This window comes from Podarcis vaucheri (assembly GCF_965113315.1).
Source record: "Podarcis vaucheri genome assembly, chromosome: 6".
NCBI classification, from domain to species: domain Eukaryota; kingdom Metazoa; phylum Chordata; class Lepidosauria; order Squamata; family Lacertidae; genus Podarcis; species Podarcis vaucheri.
This window is the reverse complement of record NC_138764.1, coordinates 103,732,170-103,744,124: the sequence shown is the minus strand read 5'-3', so window position 1 is coordinate 103,744,124 and position 11,955 is coordinate 103,732,170. Positions and strand designations below refer to the sequence as shown.

General features: G+C 51.8%; 1 protein-coding gene across 6 annotated transcripts in view; it reads left to right on the top strand.

Annotated features, from left to right (window-relative positions):
• Nucleotides 1-11,955, top strand: part of LOC309534075 (sodium-dependent lysophosphatidylcholine symporter 1-B-like) — a 46,501-nt gene continuing 34,546 nt past the window's right edge. For 2 of the 6 annotated variants that reach the window (XM_082226016.1, XM_082226015.1), the window contains exons 1-2: nucleotides 1-1,548; nucleotides 11,424-11,597. In XM_082226016.1, coding sequence (XP_082082142.1) covers nucleotides 970-1,548; nucleotides 11,424-11,597 — 753 coding nt within the window. In that variant the 5' untranslated portion in view covers nucleotides 1-969. Of the gene's footprint in view, nucleotides 1,549-6,577; nucleotides 7,208-11,423; nucleotides 11,598-11,955 lie in introns of those variants that run through there. The other 4 variants (XM_082226018.1, XM_082226017.1, XM_082226019.1 and 1 more) reach the window with 4 other exon arrangements.

The window sequence follows — 11,955 nt, the reverse complement described above, 5'->3', positions numbered from 1 at the left end:
ATCAGTTTCCTTGGACACGCTCCTTTCTCTGGGTCAGTTTCCTGTGCGGACGCTGGTCCATTTCCTCGATTCAACTTGCAAGCCTTTTGGAGACGTCCAAGCTGTTCTAAAAAAACCCAGGTTGGCTTTTACAGCCCAAATCTCCACCAAGGCCCGCTAATCGATCAGAGAAAACAAACCGAGGCAACCCAAGGAGCAATGCTATAGCTGTTTTTATCTTTGTTGCTTATCTGTTGCGACAGGCCAGAACAAAAGCGAGTTACGAAACGTCACAGATACATCACCCAACGGGTTGTGCATGTAAATCAGTTCGTGCTCAGAGTTCATGTTTCTCCCACATCTTTACAAGCCTGTCTGTCAAGATGCCTGATGACACCTGAGAATTGCCCTTCCTGGCCTGTCTGAAACATCTTTGGAAATGGTGAACACCTTGGCTCCTGAAGCCAAAGGCCTGCAACATTCAGACATAGATTTGTGCTCATTTGACAGTTCAGCTTGGCCACGCAACAGACACTTGTCAAACCAGACACTTGTCAAACCGGTTTGCAGAGGGACGAGCTTCCAGGAATTTCCTGCTACCGTGACCTGAGGGGTGGGGTTGGGGGGTTTCTAGGAGCCAAACCTCCCTGTTGTATCGCTCTCTGTACTATTTCAGACATGCGGTTTACGCACTTCTCCATGTGCGTTTGCATTTTATTTATGGAACCTTAGACTTCTTGCTGATCGCCGAAGAATGGATGCTTTTGAATTCTGGTGCTGGAGGAGACTCTTGAGAGTCCCATGGACAGCAAGAAGATCAAACCTATCCATTCTTAAGGAAATCAGCCCTGAGTGCTCACTGGAAGGACAGATCCTGAAGCTGAGGCTCCAAGACTTTGGCCACCTCATGAGAAGAGAAGACTCCCTGGAAAAGACCCTGATGTTGGGAAAGATGGAGGGCACAAGGAGAAGGGGACGGCATAGGACGAGATGGTGGGACAGTGTTCTCGAAGCTACCAGCATGAGTTTGACCAAACTGCGGGAGGCAGTGGAAGACAGGAGTGCCTGGTGTGCTCTGGTCCAGGGGGTCACGAAGAGGCGGACACGACTAAACAACAACAAGACTTCTTGCAACAAAGCGAAGCCGGCAGGCAGGCGGCTCCAAGACGGACAGCTTCCCGTCCCCCACCGGAGAGCCTTCATCCACCCCTTTCCTCCGCGCCTCGTCGCCTGCCAGAGGCTCCCTGTCCCACCCCTTGCTGGCGAGAGCCCTGGTGTTGGTGTCAGTTTCAGGGCCAGGCGCGCGTCCGCCTCCCGTCCGCGCCCCCGGGGAGGAAGAAGCATGATCTGCGTCCGCTGGCTTCCTGGAGGGGACTATCCCTCTCGCCCCCTCCTGCGCTCCTTCCTCCCGCTCCGGCTGCCCTGTGCGTAATTGCGCGCGGAAGCTCGGCAGGTGATGGTCCTATAACTATGCGAGCCATGCTTCAGGGCGAAGGCCAGGGCGAACCGGCGCGGGAAGGGTTAACTCCGGAGGGTGCAGAGCCTGGGAAGGACGCGCAGCCCAGCCGGGTAAGCCGGAGAGGAGGGCGAAGGGTGCAGGCAGTGGCCTCAGACAGGACTAGCAGCTTGACCAATTTGGAGAGGTGGCTTTTCTCGCGCGTGACTCCGCGGAGCGCTGCGATGCTGGCTGTGCGCCCTCACAGTCGGTTCCAAGAGGGTTTCTATATTTGAGCATTTTAAAGGGGGGTGGGAGGCGCTCCCGGGCCGTTCGCCTGCCAAAAGTCTAAGCCAGGCAGCCGGAGAGGGTGGCGCTTGACTTGCAGAGGCGGCACGGAGAGAGATCCTTTGGCAAGGAGGAAGCGGCCGGGAGCAGAGTTTGCCTATGCGCGTTTGCAATTCTCTCTTTAATTCCGCGGGCTATGCAAAGTAAAACGCGAGGGAGGCAAGGGGATGCAGACATGTAGACCCGAGCGCCAGACCCCACGCAACTCGGTGGCTTTGCATGCGAAAAAGCTCTTGTCATTTCCACTTACAAGGATTTCAGGTGGTATTTGCGGAACTCGCTGCAGCAGGGGGCAGGAAGGGCCACCGACACGGATGGCTTTAAGAGAGGATTGGACAGATTCATGGAGAATGGTACCTACGGGACCGACTCTCCTGGTATCCCCCGCGGAGGACCTTAAGGTCCACAAATGACAACACTTTGGAGATCCCAAGTCGCAAGGTGGTTAGATTGGTCTCAACTAGGGCCAGGGCCTTTTCAGTACTGGCCCCGACTTGGTGGAACGCTCTGTCGCAAGAGACCAGGGCCCTGCGGGGACTTGACATCTTTCCGCAGGGCCTGCAAGACAGAGCTGTTCCGCCTGGCCTTTGGTTTGGACTCAGTCTGACCCTTATGTTTCCCTCCCCTTATGGTTTTGATTTATGGGCTACTTTTAAAATGAGGCTGCATTTTAAATTGCATTTTAATCTGTATTTTAAATTGGTTTTTCCCCCTATTGTGCTTTTACTGTAATTTTACTGGTGTTAGCCGCCCTGAGCCTGGCTCTGGCTGGGGAGGGCAGGGTATAAATAAAATTTATTATTAGTCTTATTATTATTAAGGCTCCTTGCTCCGCCTCCACATCTGGAGACACCAATGCTTCTAAATGCCAGTTGCTGGAAACCACCGGAGTGGAGAGTTCTGTTGCATTTGGGTCCTGAGTTCGAGTTTCCCTTTGGGGCATTTGATTGGCCGCTCTGAGAACAGGATACTGGGCGAGATGGGCCTCTGGTCTCATCCAAAAGCCTCTTATGTTTTTATGTGGTGGGAAAGTGTGCTCTTTAGATAGCCTGACCTACCTCTCAGGGCTGTTGTGAGGAATGCAGAGGAGGAGAACCGCGCATCCACCTTGAGCTCCCCTGGAGGAAAAAAGTCAGGGTATAAATATAGCAATAAGAAAAATAAATCAGTGTTAGTACGTTGAGGGCTGCATCTGAGACATGTCACTCTTATCACTGACAGGTCTTGATGCTGAAAGCGGAAGTAGCCCTAAGGGAGACTGTGCTTCTGAGCATGTGCAGAGTGCTGTTCCTCGGGGGGGGGGCAGTGCAGGTGCCTGCACTAGCCCAGGGTCAGGCCAGGCTCAAGATCAGGGGCCAGCAACCTTTTTCAGTCGTGGGCCGGTCCATCGTCCCTCAGACCATGTGGTGGGCCGGACTATATTTTGGGGGGAAATATGAACAAATTCCTATGCCCGACAAAGAACCCAGCAGTGGCGTAGCGTGGGTTGTCAGCACCCGGGGCAAGGCAAGTATTTTGCGCCCCCTAACCCGTGGATTTTAGCACTCGAGTGCGAGCGCCCCCCAGATGTTGCGCCCGGCCCCCCTGCACCTCCCCACGCTACGCCACTGGGGCTGGGGGCGAGCGAAGGAGCCAAGGCCCCCCCAAAGGCTCAGCAGGAATTTATTAAATTTATTATTTGCGGAGCCCCCGCGGGCCGAGCCAGCCGAAGCCCCCTCCCCTCGGGCGCCTCCCCGCCCCCTCCTCTCCTTGGGCTGTAGGTGGAGCTCCAGATCCGGGCTTGGCGAGCGCCTCTCCTCCTCCCGGCCGGGTCAGGGGGCTTCCAGCCGTGCTCCGTCCTCCCCCCCCGGCTGAGACTTGCGCTGAGAGCCGGAGCCAGCGGCGCCCCCTTCTGCCGGGAGACCCTCGCCCGCCCGCTGGCTTCCTCTTGGAGGGTTTTGGGGAGCGCAGGGCACGGCAAGGCCCCTCGGAGCTCTCCTCCCTCCCAGTCGGCAGAAGCAGCCGCCGCCTGTGGCTGGGCCAAGGGGATGGCGGCGGCGGCGGGGTGCGGAGGCTGCCCGTGCCCGGCCAGGCGTCGGCGGCGTCGGCTAGGGCGCAAGGCTGGCGGTGGCGGCGGGGAGCCTGGTGGAGGAAGGAACTTGTCCCTTCCCTCTGGACTCGCGCCCCCCGCAGATGTTGCGCCCGGTGCGGCCGGCACCCCTGGCACCCCCCACGCTACGCCACTGGAACCCAGAGATGCATTTTAAATAAAAGGACACATTCTACTCATGTAAAAACACGCTGATTCCCAGACCGTCCACCGGCTGGATTGAGAAGGCGATTGGGCCGGATCTGGCCCCCCGGGGCTTAGGTTGCCTACCCCTGCTCAAGATGCTTTGCTGCCTGAGGCAAAGGATGCAAGATGCCCATTTTATGGGCGTAAGCTGGCCAGACTGAAGATACAGCCTCATGGCAACGCTGGCAGACAGCATCTCCCAACCCCTTAAGGGAGCCAGGCTAACTTAGAGGGCTCAGGGCAGATCTCTACCCTTTAGCACCAGAGATGGGGGAGCTTTTTCAGGCTGGGGCCCGCATTGCCTTCTAACCAACGTTCCAGGGGCCACATGTCAGAGGTGAGCAGGGCCAGATTTAGGTTTGATGCTCCTGAAAGTAATGGGACCCTTCATATGTCCAGCTGTCCTTCGTCAACAACAAATTGTCGCTGCTTTTTGTGTTGAATATATGCTCTCTGGTAATTGATGGACCTAATAGGTATCTGAAGCCATTTGCACGTAACAAAATATGTATTTATGTATTTTATCAAAGTAATTGTTGAACTGAAATGCAATAAAGAAGAAGTACTAATAGTGAAATACAATTAATTAGTATATTGATAGTGAAATAATTATTAAGCTCTAACTTAAAATGTTTTTTTTTATTCATAACAAACTTAATAATGCAGGTGGGCAGGAACAGGAACCGAGCAATGGGAGCTCACTCCATTGCGGGGATTCGAACTGCCGACCTTCTGATTGGCAAGCCCTAGGCTCTGTGGTTTAACCCACTGCGCCACCTGCGTCCTGTAGCTTGTTTAGCTTATACATAAATCTGGCCCTGGAGGTGAGCAGGGGCCAGGAACAAAAGTGGAGTGGGCAACAAATGTAGGCTAGTTTCTACCCACACTTGCACACTCCTCTCTCCATCCTTCCCCCAGGAATAAGAGGAATTGTCAGAGTTCCAGGGCACTTTCCAGCTGTGCAGAAACACTCAAGGAAGGTGAAAAACAGCAGCAAAGATGGGCAGAGGCTGTGCTATCGTCAGGCCAACTAGGCATCCGACTCGGGCACAGACCTCCGAGGGGTGGGCACAGTTTCATACAGGTTAGTTTTTGTTTTACCAATCCTGTGAACTTAACAGCAGCAGCACGAAGACTTCCAAAGTCCATGCTGCCGCTGCGCTAGGAAAACCTCTCTTCGTGCCACGACAAAAGCTCCTGGATAAAGTGCCAGATGTTTCTGTTGCCCTAAGGAGCCTCCACGCCCTTCCAGCGTCAGTGGGGAACGCAAAGCTCGAGTTTGCAGAACTGCCTTACGTTTAAGAATGTTGCAAGGGGGACTAGTCGGCTTGGCAAATCTATCAGCTGAGCATGTGCCCAAGCTGCCTGCGCTTGACCCGAAGGAGCTGGTGATGACAAAGTTTGCCAAGGAAAAGGCACACAAAGTGAGATTGTGATCTGCATGAATGGAAACATGTAACATCGCAGTTCACAAGATTATTCAAAATGGTTTGTCTCCTCAAGCGTTTTCTTTCGTATTTGAGGAAGGTGCTCAAAGATGGCTGCATTAGGCTTATCCTTACACTCTAAAATAAATCTAGCGCTTCCAAGTTTTGTGCTTTTGACTTTTCAACTGCTTCTGAAAATTGAAGCTAGCAATTTTGGGGGTGGGTTGCAAGTACAGTGGCTTGGGTTAAGTACTTAATTCGTTCCGGAGGTCTGTTCTTAACCTGAAACTGTTTTTAACTTGAAGCACCACTTTAGCTAATGGGGCCTCCCGCTGCTGCTGCGCCGCCAGAGCACGATTTCTGTTCTCATCCTGAAGCAAAGTTCTTAATCCGAGGTACTGTACTATTTCTGGGTTAGCGGAGTCTGTAACCTGAAGCGTCTGTAACCTGAAGCGTCTGTAACCCGAGGTACCACTGTAGTTAGCCATGCCTACGGTGCAAAATAGCCTGGTGATAGGTGCAGCCTGGAGAGAGCACTGAAGGCCAGTTAGAGAGGCCTAATTTTCCTCTCAGCTGCTCTAACCCCTTCCCACTGCTTTGCCCCCTCTGCCCGAAATCTGCCACCTAAGGCCATTGCCTCCCTCTGCCTCCTGGTAGGACTGCTTTGGCGCTTCCCATAATGTGCAAGTTGTTGCTCACTGTGAGGACAGGATGCTGGACTAGCCAGACCATAATGCCTGCTGGCCCCACCTTCCTCCCCACACCTCCAGGATTTCATGTGCACACAAGACTTTGCCTTCCTGCATATCCACCGACAACATGCTCAATCTGCAGCAAGCTTTGATTTTCGGAAATCGGAATGAAACCCTGAAATATACTCAGAGTCACAAAGTGATTTCATGCTCTTTATTCAGCTCATAGTGGTGAGGAGGAATGAATGAAAGTCCCCTCAAAGTATCTGCTTTATATCCATTATTTACACAATGGGCTGCACATGATTGGCTAATTCTGGAATTCTACTGTAGGCCAATCAGGTTGTGGATTCACTTCTATCTGGAGCATGATTGGGTGGTTCCTGCCAACCATTCATACTGCTGCATTGTTCTAGGACCAATCAGACTGCTGCAATTTGGATCCAATTGTTCTAGGACCAATCAGACTGCTGCAGTTTGGATCCTATTCAACTCAGTACATAACAAACCCGTTTCTCAAGAAGCGCTTTTCATGGACTAAAAATACGCAGCAGCTCTAGATTGTGTGAGGACTACGCAGGGGAAAAGAAAACAAGCACTCCATTGACTCTGGAACAAAATGTGTGTGTGCTGCCATAATACTAGGGGATGAGAAATGCCAGAAGCAGGCGATGTTGCTCTCAGCCAGTGCATGGAAGCAAAGAGCTGGCCAAGCCTTTCCTGGGTGCCACGGCCTGTGCCCTGCTTGGACAAGTGCCCAGGGGAACTTCAGGGTGCCGGCCAAGTAGGTGAAGTTTGGTAAAGCATTAATGAACGTGCCCAGGTCCCTGGCTGTGTCGTCATCGCCTTCTCTTGTTGCCACAATGAATCACAGCCCTCGTTCCTTCCAGAAATGTGTCTGCAGTCCCCCAGTGAGGGTGCCTCTGATTGGCCTAATTACCGTACTTCCTGCCGTTGGGACAGGGTAAAAAAGTGTAACAGGGTCAGTGCAAGAAATTTGGGCACCAGAGGCGATCGCAAAATGGCACGTCCTCCCACCAGGGAAGATGGGGTGAGTGGAGATGTACATCAGGAACCAGGGAGGAATTGATCAAATTAACCTTGCCTGACACTTGAAGTGGGAATCAAAGCCCATTTGGGGAGGTGGGGGCTCTGCTCTGAATCACGCTGGCAGGGTGCAAAGCCCAGGAGGCCCCCAGGAGCCAGCCTTTTCAGTATCCTCCCTGGGGTGGCAGGAGACTGGTAAAGTAATGGTAAAGGGACCCCTGACCGTTAGGTCCAGTCATGGCCGACTCTGGGGTTGCGGCGCTCATCTCGCTTTACTGGCCGAGGGAGCCGATGTTTGTCCGCAGACAGTTTTTTCCAGGTCATGTGGCCAGCATGACTAAGCCGCTTCTGGCGAGCCAGAGCAGCACACGGAAACGCCGTTTACCTTCCCGCCAGAGCGGTACCTATTTATCTACTTGCACTTTGACGTGCTTTCGAACTGCTAGGTGGGCAGGAGCAGGGACCGAGTAACAGGAACTCACCCCGTTGCGGGGATTCGAACCGCCGACCTTCTGATTGGCAAGTCCTAGGTCCTGTGGTTTAACCCACAGCGCCACCCACGTCCCAGGAGACTGGTAGCGCCCTCTATTTGCTGAGAGGCTGCTGTTGAGGTGGGGTGGGGGGCTGCCGAGGTGACAGATTCAGCCCCCAAGGAGTGTGCCACAGCCATTGCTGTTACTGCAGCTGCAGCCGGTGATGCATTCTTTGGAGGCCAGATATGCTGCCCCTATAGATCCTGCCACCCGAGGCAGTTGCCTCACCTTGCGTCATGGTTGGGCCGGCCCTGATAAGTAACCAAGATGAGGACCAAGAGGCAGTGTCCGGCTACGAGCCTCAGTCAGCTAAAAGCTCTTTGGAACCAAGAGGCTGTTAAAGGAAGGTGCCACGTGGTCCTTCCTGGTCAGTGCCCTCCCTTCCATCCCACAGGGTTTCTGAGCTGGGGGGCCACCACCGAGAAGACTCTGGATGGAGCAGCCATCTTTTGGAGCTCTCTGGATGTTTTGGGACTACAACACCCATCAGCCCCTGCCAGCAGAGCCAGGCTCCAGCTAGCCACAGCATCACATGGCTGGTGCTGATGGGAGTTGTAGCCTAAAATATTTGGGGTGTCTCACAATAGGGAAGGAAGCACTGGATGCTGGAGCCACAATCCCCCATACTTCAGATAGTGGGACCACTTTGAAGGGAGCCTTCTTAGTGCAGGGGTTATTGTTTTTTGTTTACTGTGTTATGTATTATTCTGTTCTTATATTGTCAAACACCATGCGATCCTTGAAGGAGTAACTGAACAGCAACTGAACTGCAGGCACAACAGGGCTGTTCTGTTCTGCAGCCCTCTGTGAAAATATGTGCTTCTAAAATTATCTGCAGCCGCTTTCCAGCTGCCGACACCCGATCCATTGCAGGCAGCTTGTGAAATGTCTCCCCATCTCCTTCCCACCCCCGTTTATGCTGCTATTATCCCTCCAGTCTAAGGAGCTGAGGTTGGCATATCTATCTGTTTCCTTTCACAACGCCCCTGCGAGGGAGAGTGCAGGATGAGGGAAGTTTCCACACTACAGTTCATGTCTGGCTGGGTGTGGATCTGAACCAGGATCTGTCCAGCCTGGGTTGAGGGCTGCACGCCAGGCGAGGGCAGAGCCAGAATTAAGAACAGGTGGAGACGCTTGCAAAAGTATCCTGAATTAACTAATCCAGAATAAAGACTACTGTCCTGCGTCCATTTTTGCCATGGTCACCTCAGATTAAAATTCCCAAACTTTGGCGAGTCTACTCAGGGGTAAGCGGTTTTACTGAGAAAGCCATCATCCTGAGCCCCATCCCGCAAGATAAGATGGCCTTGGCTGTTGAATGAGCCTTCACTCTGATTTTTTTTCCAGGGAAGTAAGAAGGTGTTGTCAAAGCAAGTGTGATCCCACACTCTCCAGTACATTCCCCTGTGATTTATTACCAAAAAAACAACCCACCTGATCTTTTTGGGGAACTGGGTTTGCTGCGCAAGAGCTCCCAATGCACTATAATTGCACAACCTGAATTTGTTGTTATGTGATTGAACCCTGCCATCAAACAGCAGCAGCTGGGGCAGGCTTTCAGTTTGAAGTGGTAACTCAAAAAGGACTAGAATCTTGCTTTTGCTTTATTTTTTAAAGAAAGATGCTTTCTGAGAGCAATATTCTATTCTTTATGTGTGTGGGATCTTGAAACATTTGAAGTCCTGTTTTCTCTTTCTCATCTTCTCTCTCTCTCTGTCTCTCACACACCACTGCTGCCTGGAAAGTTGTGATTATGCCCAATTTACAGCTGGGGAATTGAGGTCAAGAAAGGTGATTGAAGAGTCCTTGAGTAAGCTTGCTTTCCTCAACCACATATTCTCTTCTGGTTCTTTGTTATCCACTGCAAAAACTTCCATCGCCTCTTTTGAACACCGGCCAGACTCTGGACTTTGGATGTTGTCGTGACTTGAGAGAGGTCAGGTCAGTTCGACAACATGTTCAGAAATTGTATTTTAGGCCTATCAGGAAATGCTGAAACCCCACTCAGTGTCAAAGGAAGAGGCAGCAGTCAGGAGAGAGAGAGAGAGAGAGAGAGAGAGAGCGCTTTCTCTGGGTCTGCCAAATCCCTGATCTTGCATAAGATGAACATAGCAATTCCTTGGTCAACACACTAAGAAGCTCGTGTTTAGAGAGGAATTTAACCCCCCTCTGACAGTGGGATCAAGGCAACCCGATAGGATTTTGCACTGTGGAAACTCCCTGCTGTTTGAATATAGGGCTGGATGCAGGCCAGATTAGAGAGTTGTAGAGAAACTGCAGAGGGACGCGGGTGGCGCTGTGGGTAAACCACAGAGCCTAGGGCTTGCCGATCAGAGGGTCGGCGGTTTGAATCCCCGTGACGGGGTGAGCGCCCATTGCTCTGTCCCTGCTCCTGCCAACCTAGCAGTTTGAAAACACGTCGAAGTGCTTCCGGCGGGAAGCTGAACGGCGTTTCTGTGCGCTGCTCTGGTTCGCCAGAAGCGGCTTAGTCCTGCTGGCCACATGACTCGGAAGCTGTACACCGGCTCCCTCAGCTAATAAAGCGAGATGAGCGCCACAACCCCAGAGTCGGCCATGACTGGACCTAATGGTCAGGGGTCCCTTTACCTTTACCTGCAGAGAAACTGCAGAAGGGATTTTCATATCCAGCATCTCTACAGACCCTCCCATGTCAGAGGCAATAGGCACTGGGAGGTTGTGAGGAAGAAACCTGCAGCCATCCAGCTGGGGGTGATGGCACCTGTAGCCCTAAACAGCTGGAGGCTGGCAAAGTCTGCAGTAGGGGAGCACAGAAGTCTGCTATATATTAGACCACTTTTCCATCTAGCTCAGCATACTCTACTTTGACTGGCAGAAGCTCCCAGAATTCTTTGGGTGCTTTACATGCAGGATAATAATAATAATAATAATAATAATAATAATAATAATAATTTTTTATACCCCACAATCCCCAATAAACAGTTCTGCAATAAACACCAATAAAATTACAATAAAAACATAATAGAAAATAAATAAATAAAGCAATTTAAAATACACGTTAAACAATTTAAAATGCAGCCTCATTTTAAAAGTAGCTGATAACTCAAGACCATAAGGGGAGGGAAATGTAAGGGTCAGACTGAGTCCGAACCAAAGGCCAGGCGGAACAGCTCTGTCTTGCAGGCTCTGCGGAAAGATGTCAAGTCCCACAGGGCCCTGGTCTCTTGTGACAGAGCGTTCCACCAAGTCGGGGCCAGTACTGAAAAGGCCCTGGCCCAAGTTGAGACCAATCTAGCCACCTTGTGACTTGGGACCTCCAAGGTGTTGCCATTTGTGGACCTTAAGGTCCTCCGCGGGACATACCAGGAGAGGCAGTCCCGTAGGTACGAGGGTCCTAGGCCGCACAGGGCTTTCAAGATGAAACCTTTCTTCAAAGTGTGAAAAGCCAGATATACTGTGTTTTGGGGGAGGCTCTCCTGGGCATTTCTGCAGAGCAGGGCCCTTGACCTATGCCCCAAAGTCCTCCCTCGAGTGCGACACTTTGACAGGGGTGCGATGCTCCCCTCATGCCCAACTGAATTTCCCAGAGGTACCCAGTTCACCACTGCCAGATGCTCACCAAAGTGAACGCCTTCTGATCTACCAGGGTTGCTCTTTAACATTTTCTTATATTTGCATTAGAGAAGACAGGATTTGCTACCTTTGCAGGGTGTGTGTGTGTTCAAGAGATGCTCTCCTCACCTGCCAGCATCTCCTTTCCAGGTGAAACCAGCCTTACCTCTCCACCGGAAGGTTTGCTATGCTCTTGGAGGAGCCCCGTATCAGCTCACAGGAAACGCCGTCGGGTTTTTCCTCCAGATCTTCTTGCTGGATGTCGTGCAGGTGAGCTCCATCCTGGCACTCAGCGACATTCGTCAAAAAACAGTGATCTGAATGAGTTATAAACTAACCACAGTTCAAGAAGGACCCTGACAAACTGGAACGTGTCCAGAGGAGGGCAACCAAAATGGTCAAAGGCCTGGAAATGATGCCTTATGAGGAACGGCTAAGGGAGCTGGGCATGTTTAGCCTGGAGAAGAGGAGGTTAAGGGGTGATATGATAGTCATGTTCAAATATATAAAAGGATGTCACATAGAGGAGGGAGAAAGGTTGTTTTCTGCTGCTCCAGAGAAGCGGACACGGAGCAATGGATCCAAACTACAAGAAAGAAGATTCCACCTAAACATTAGGAAGAACTTC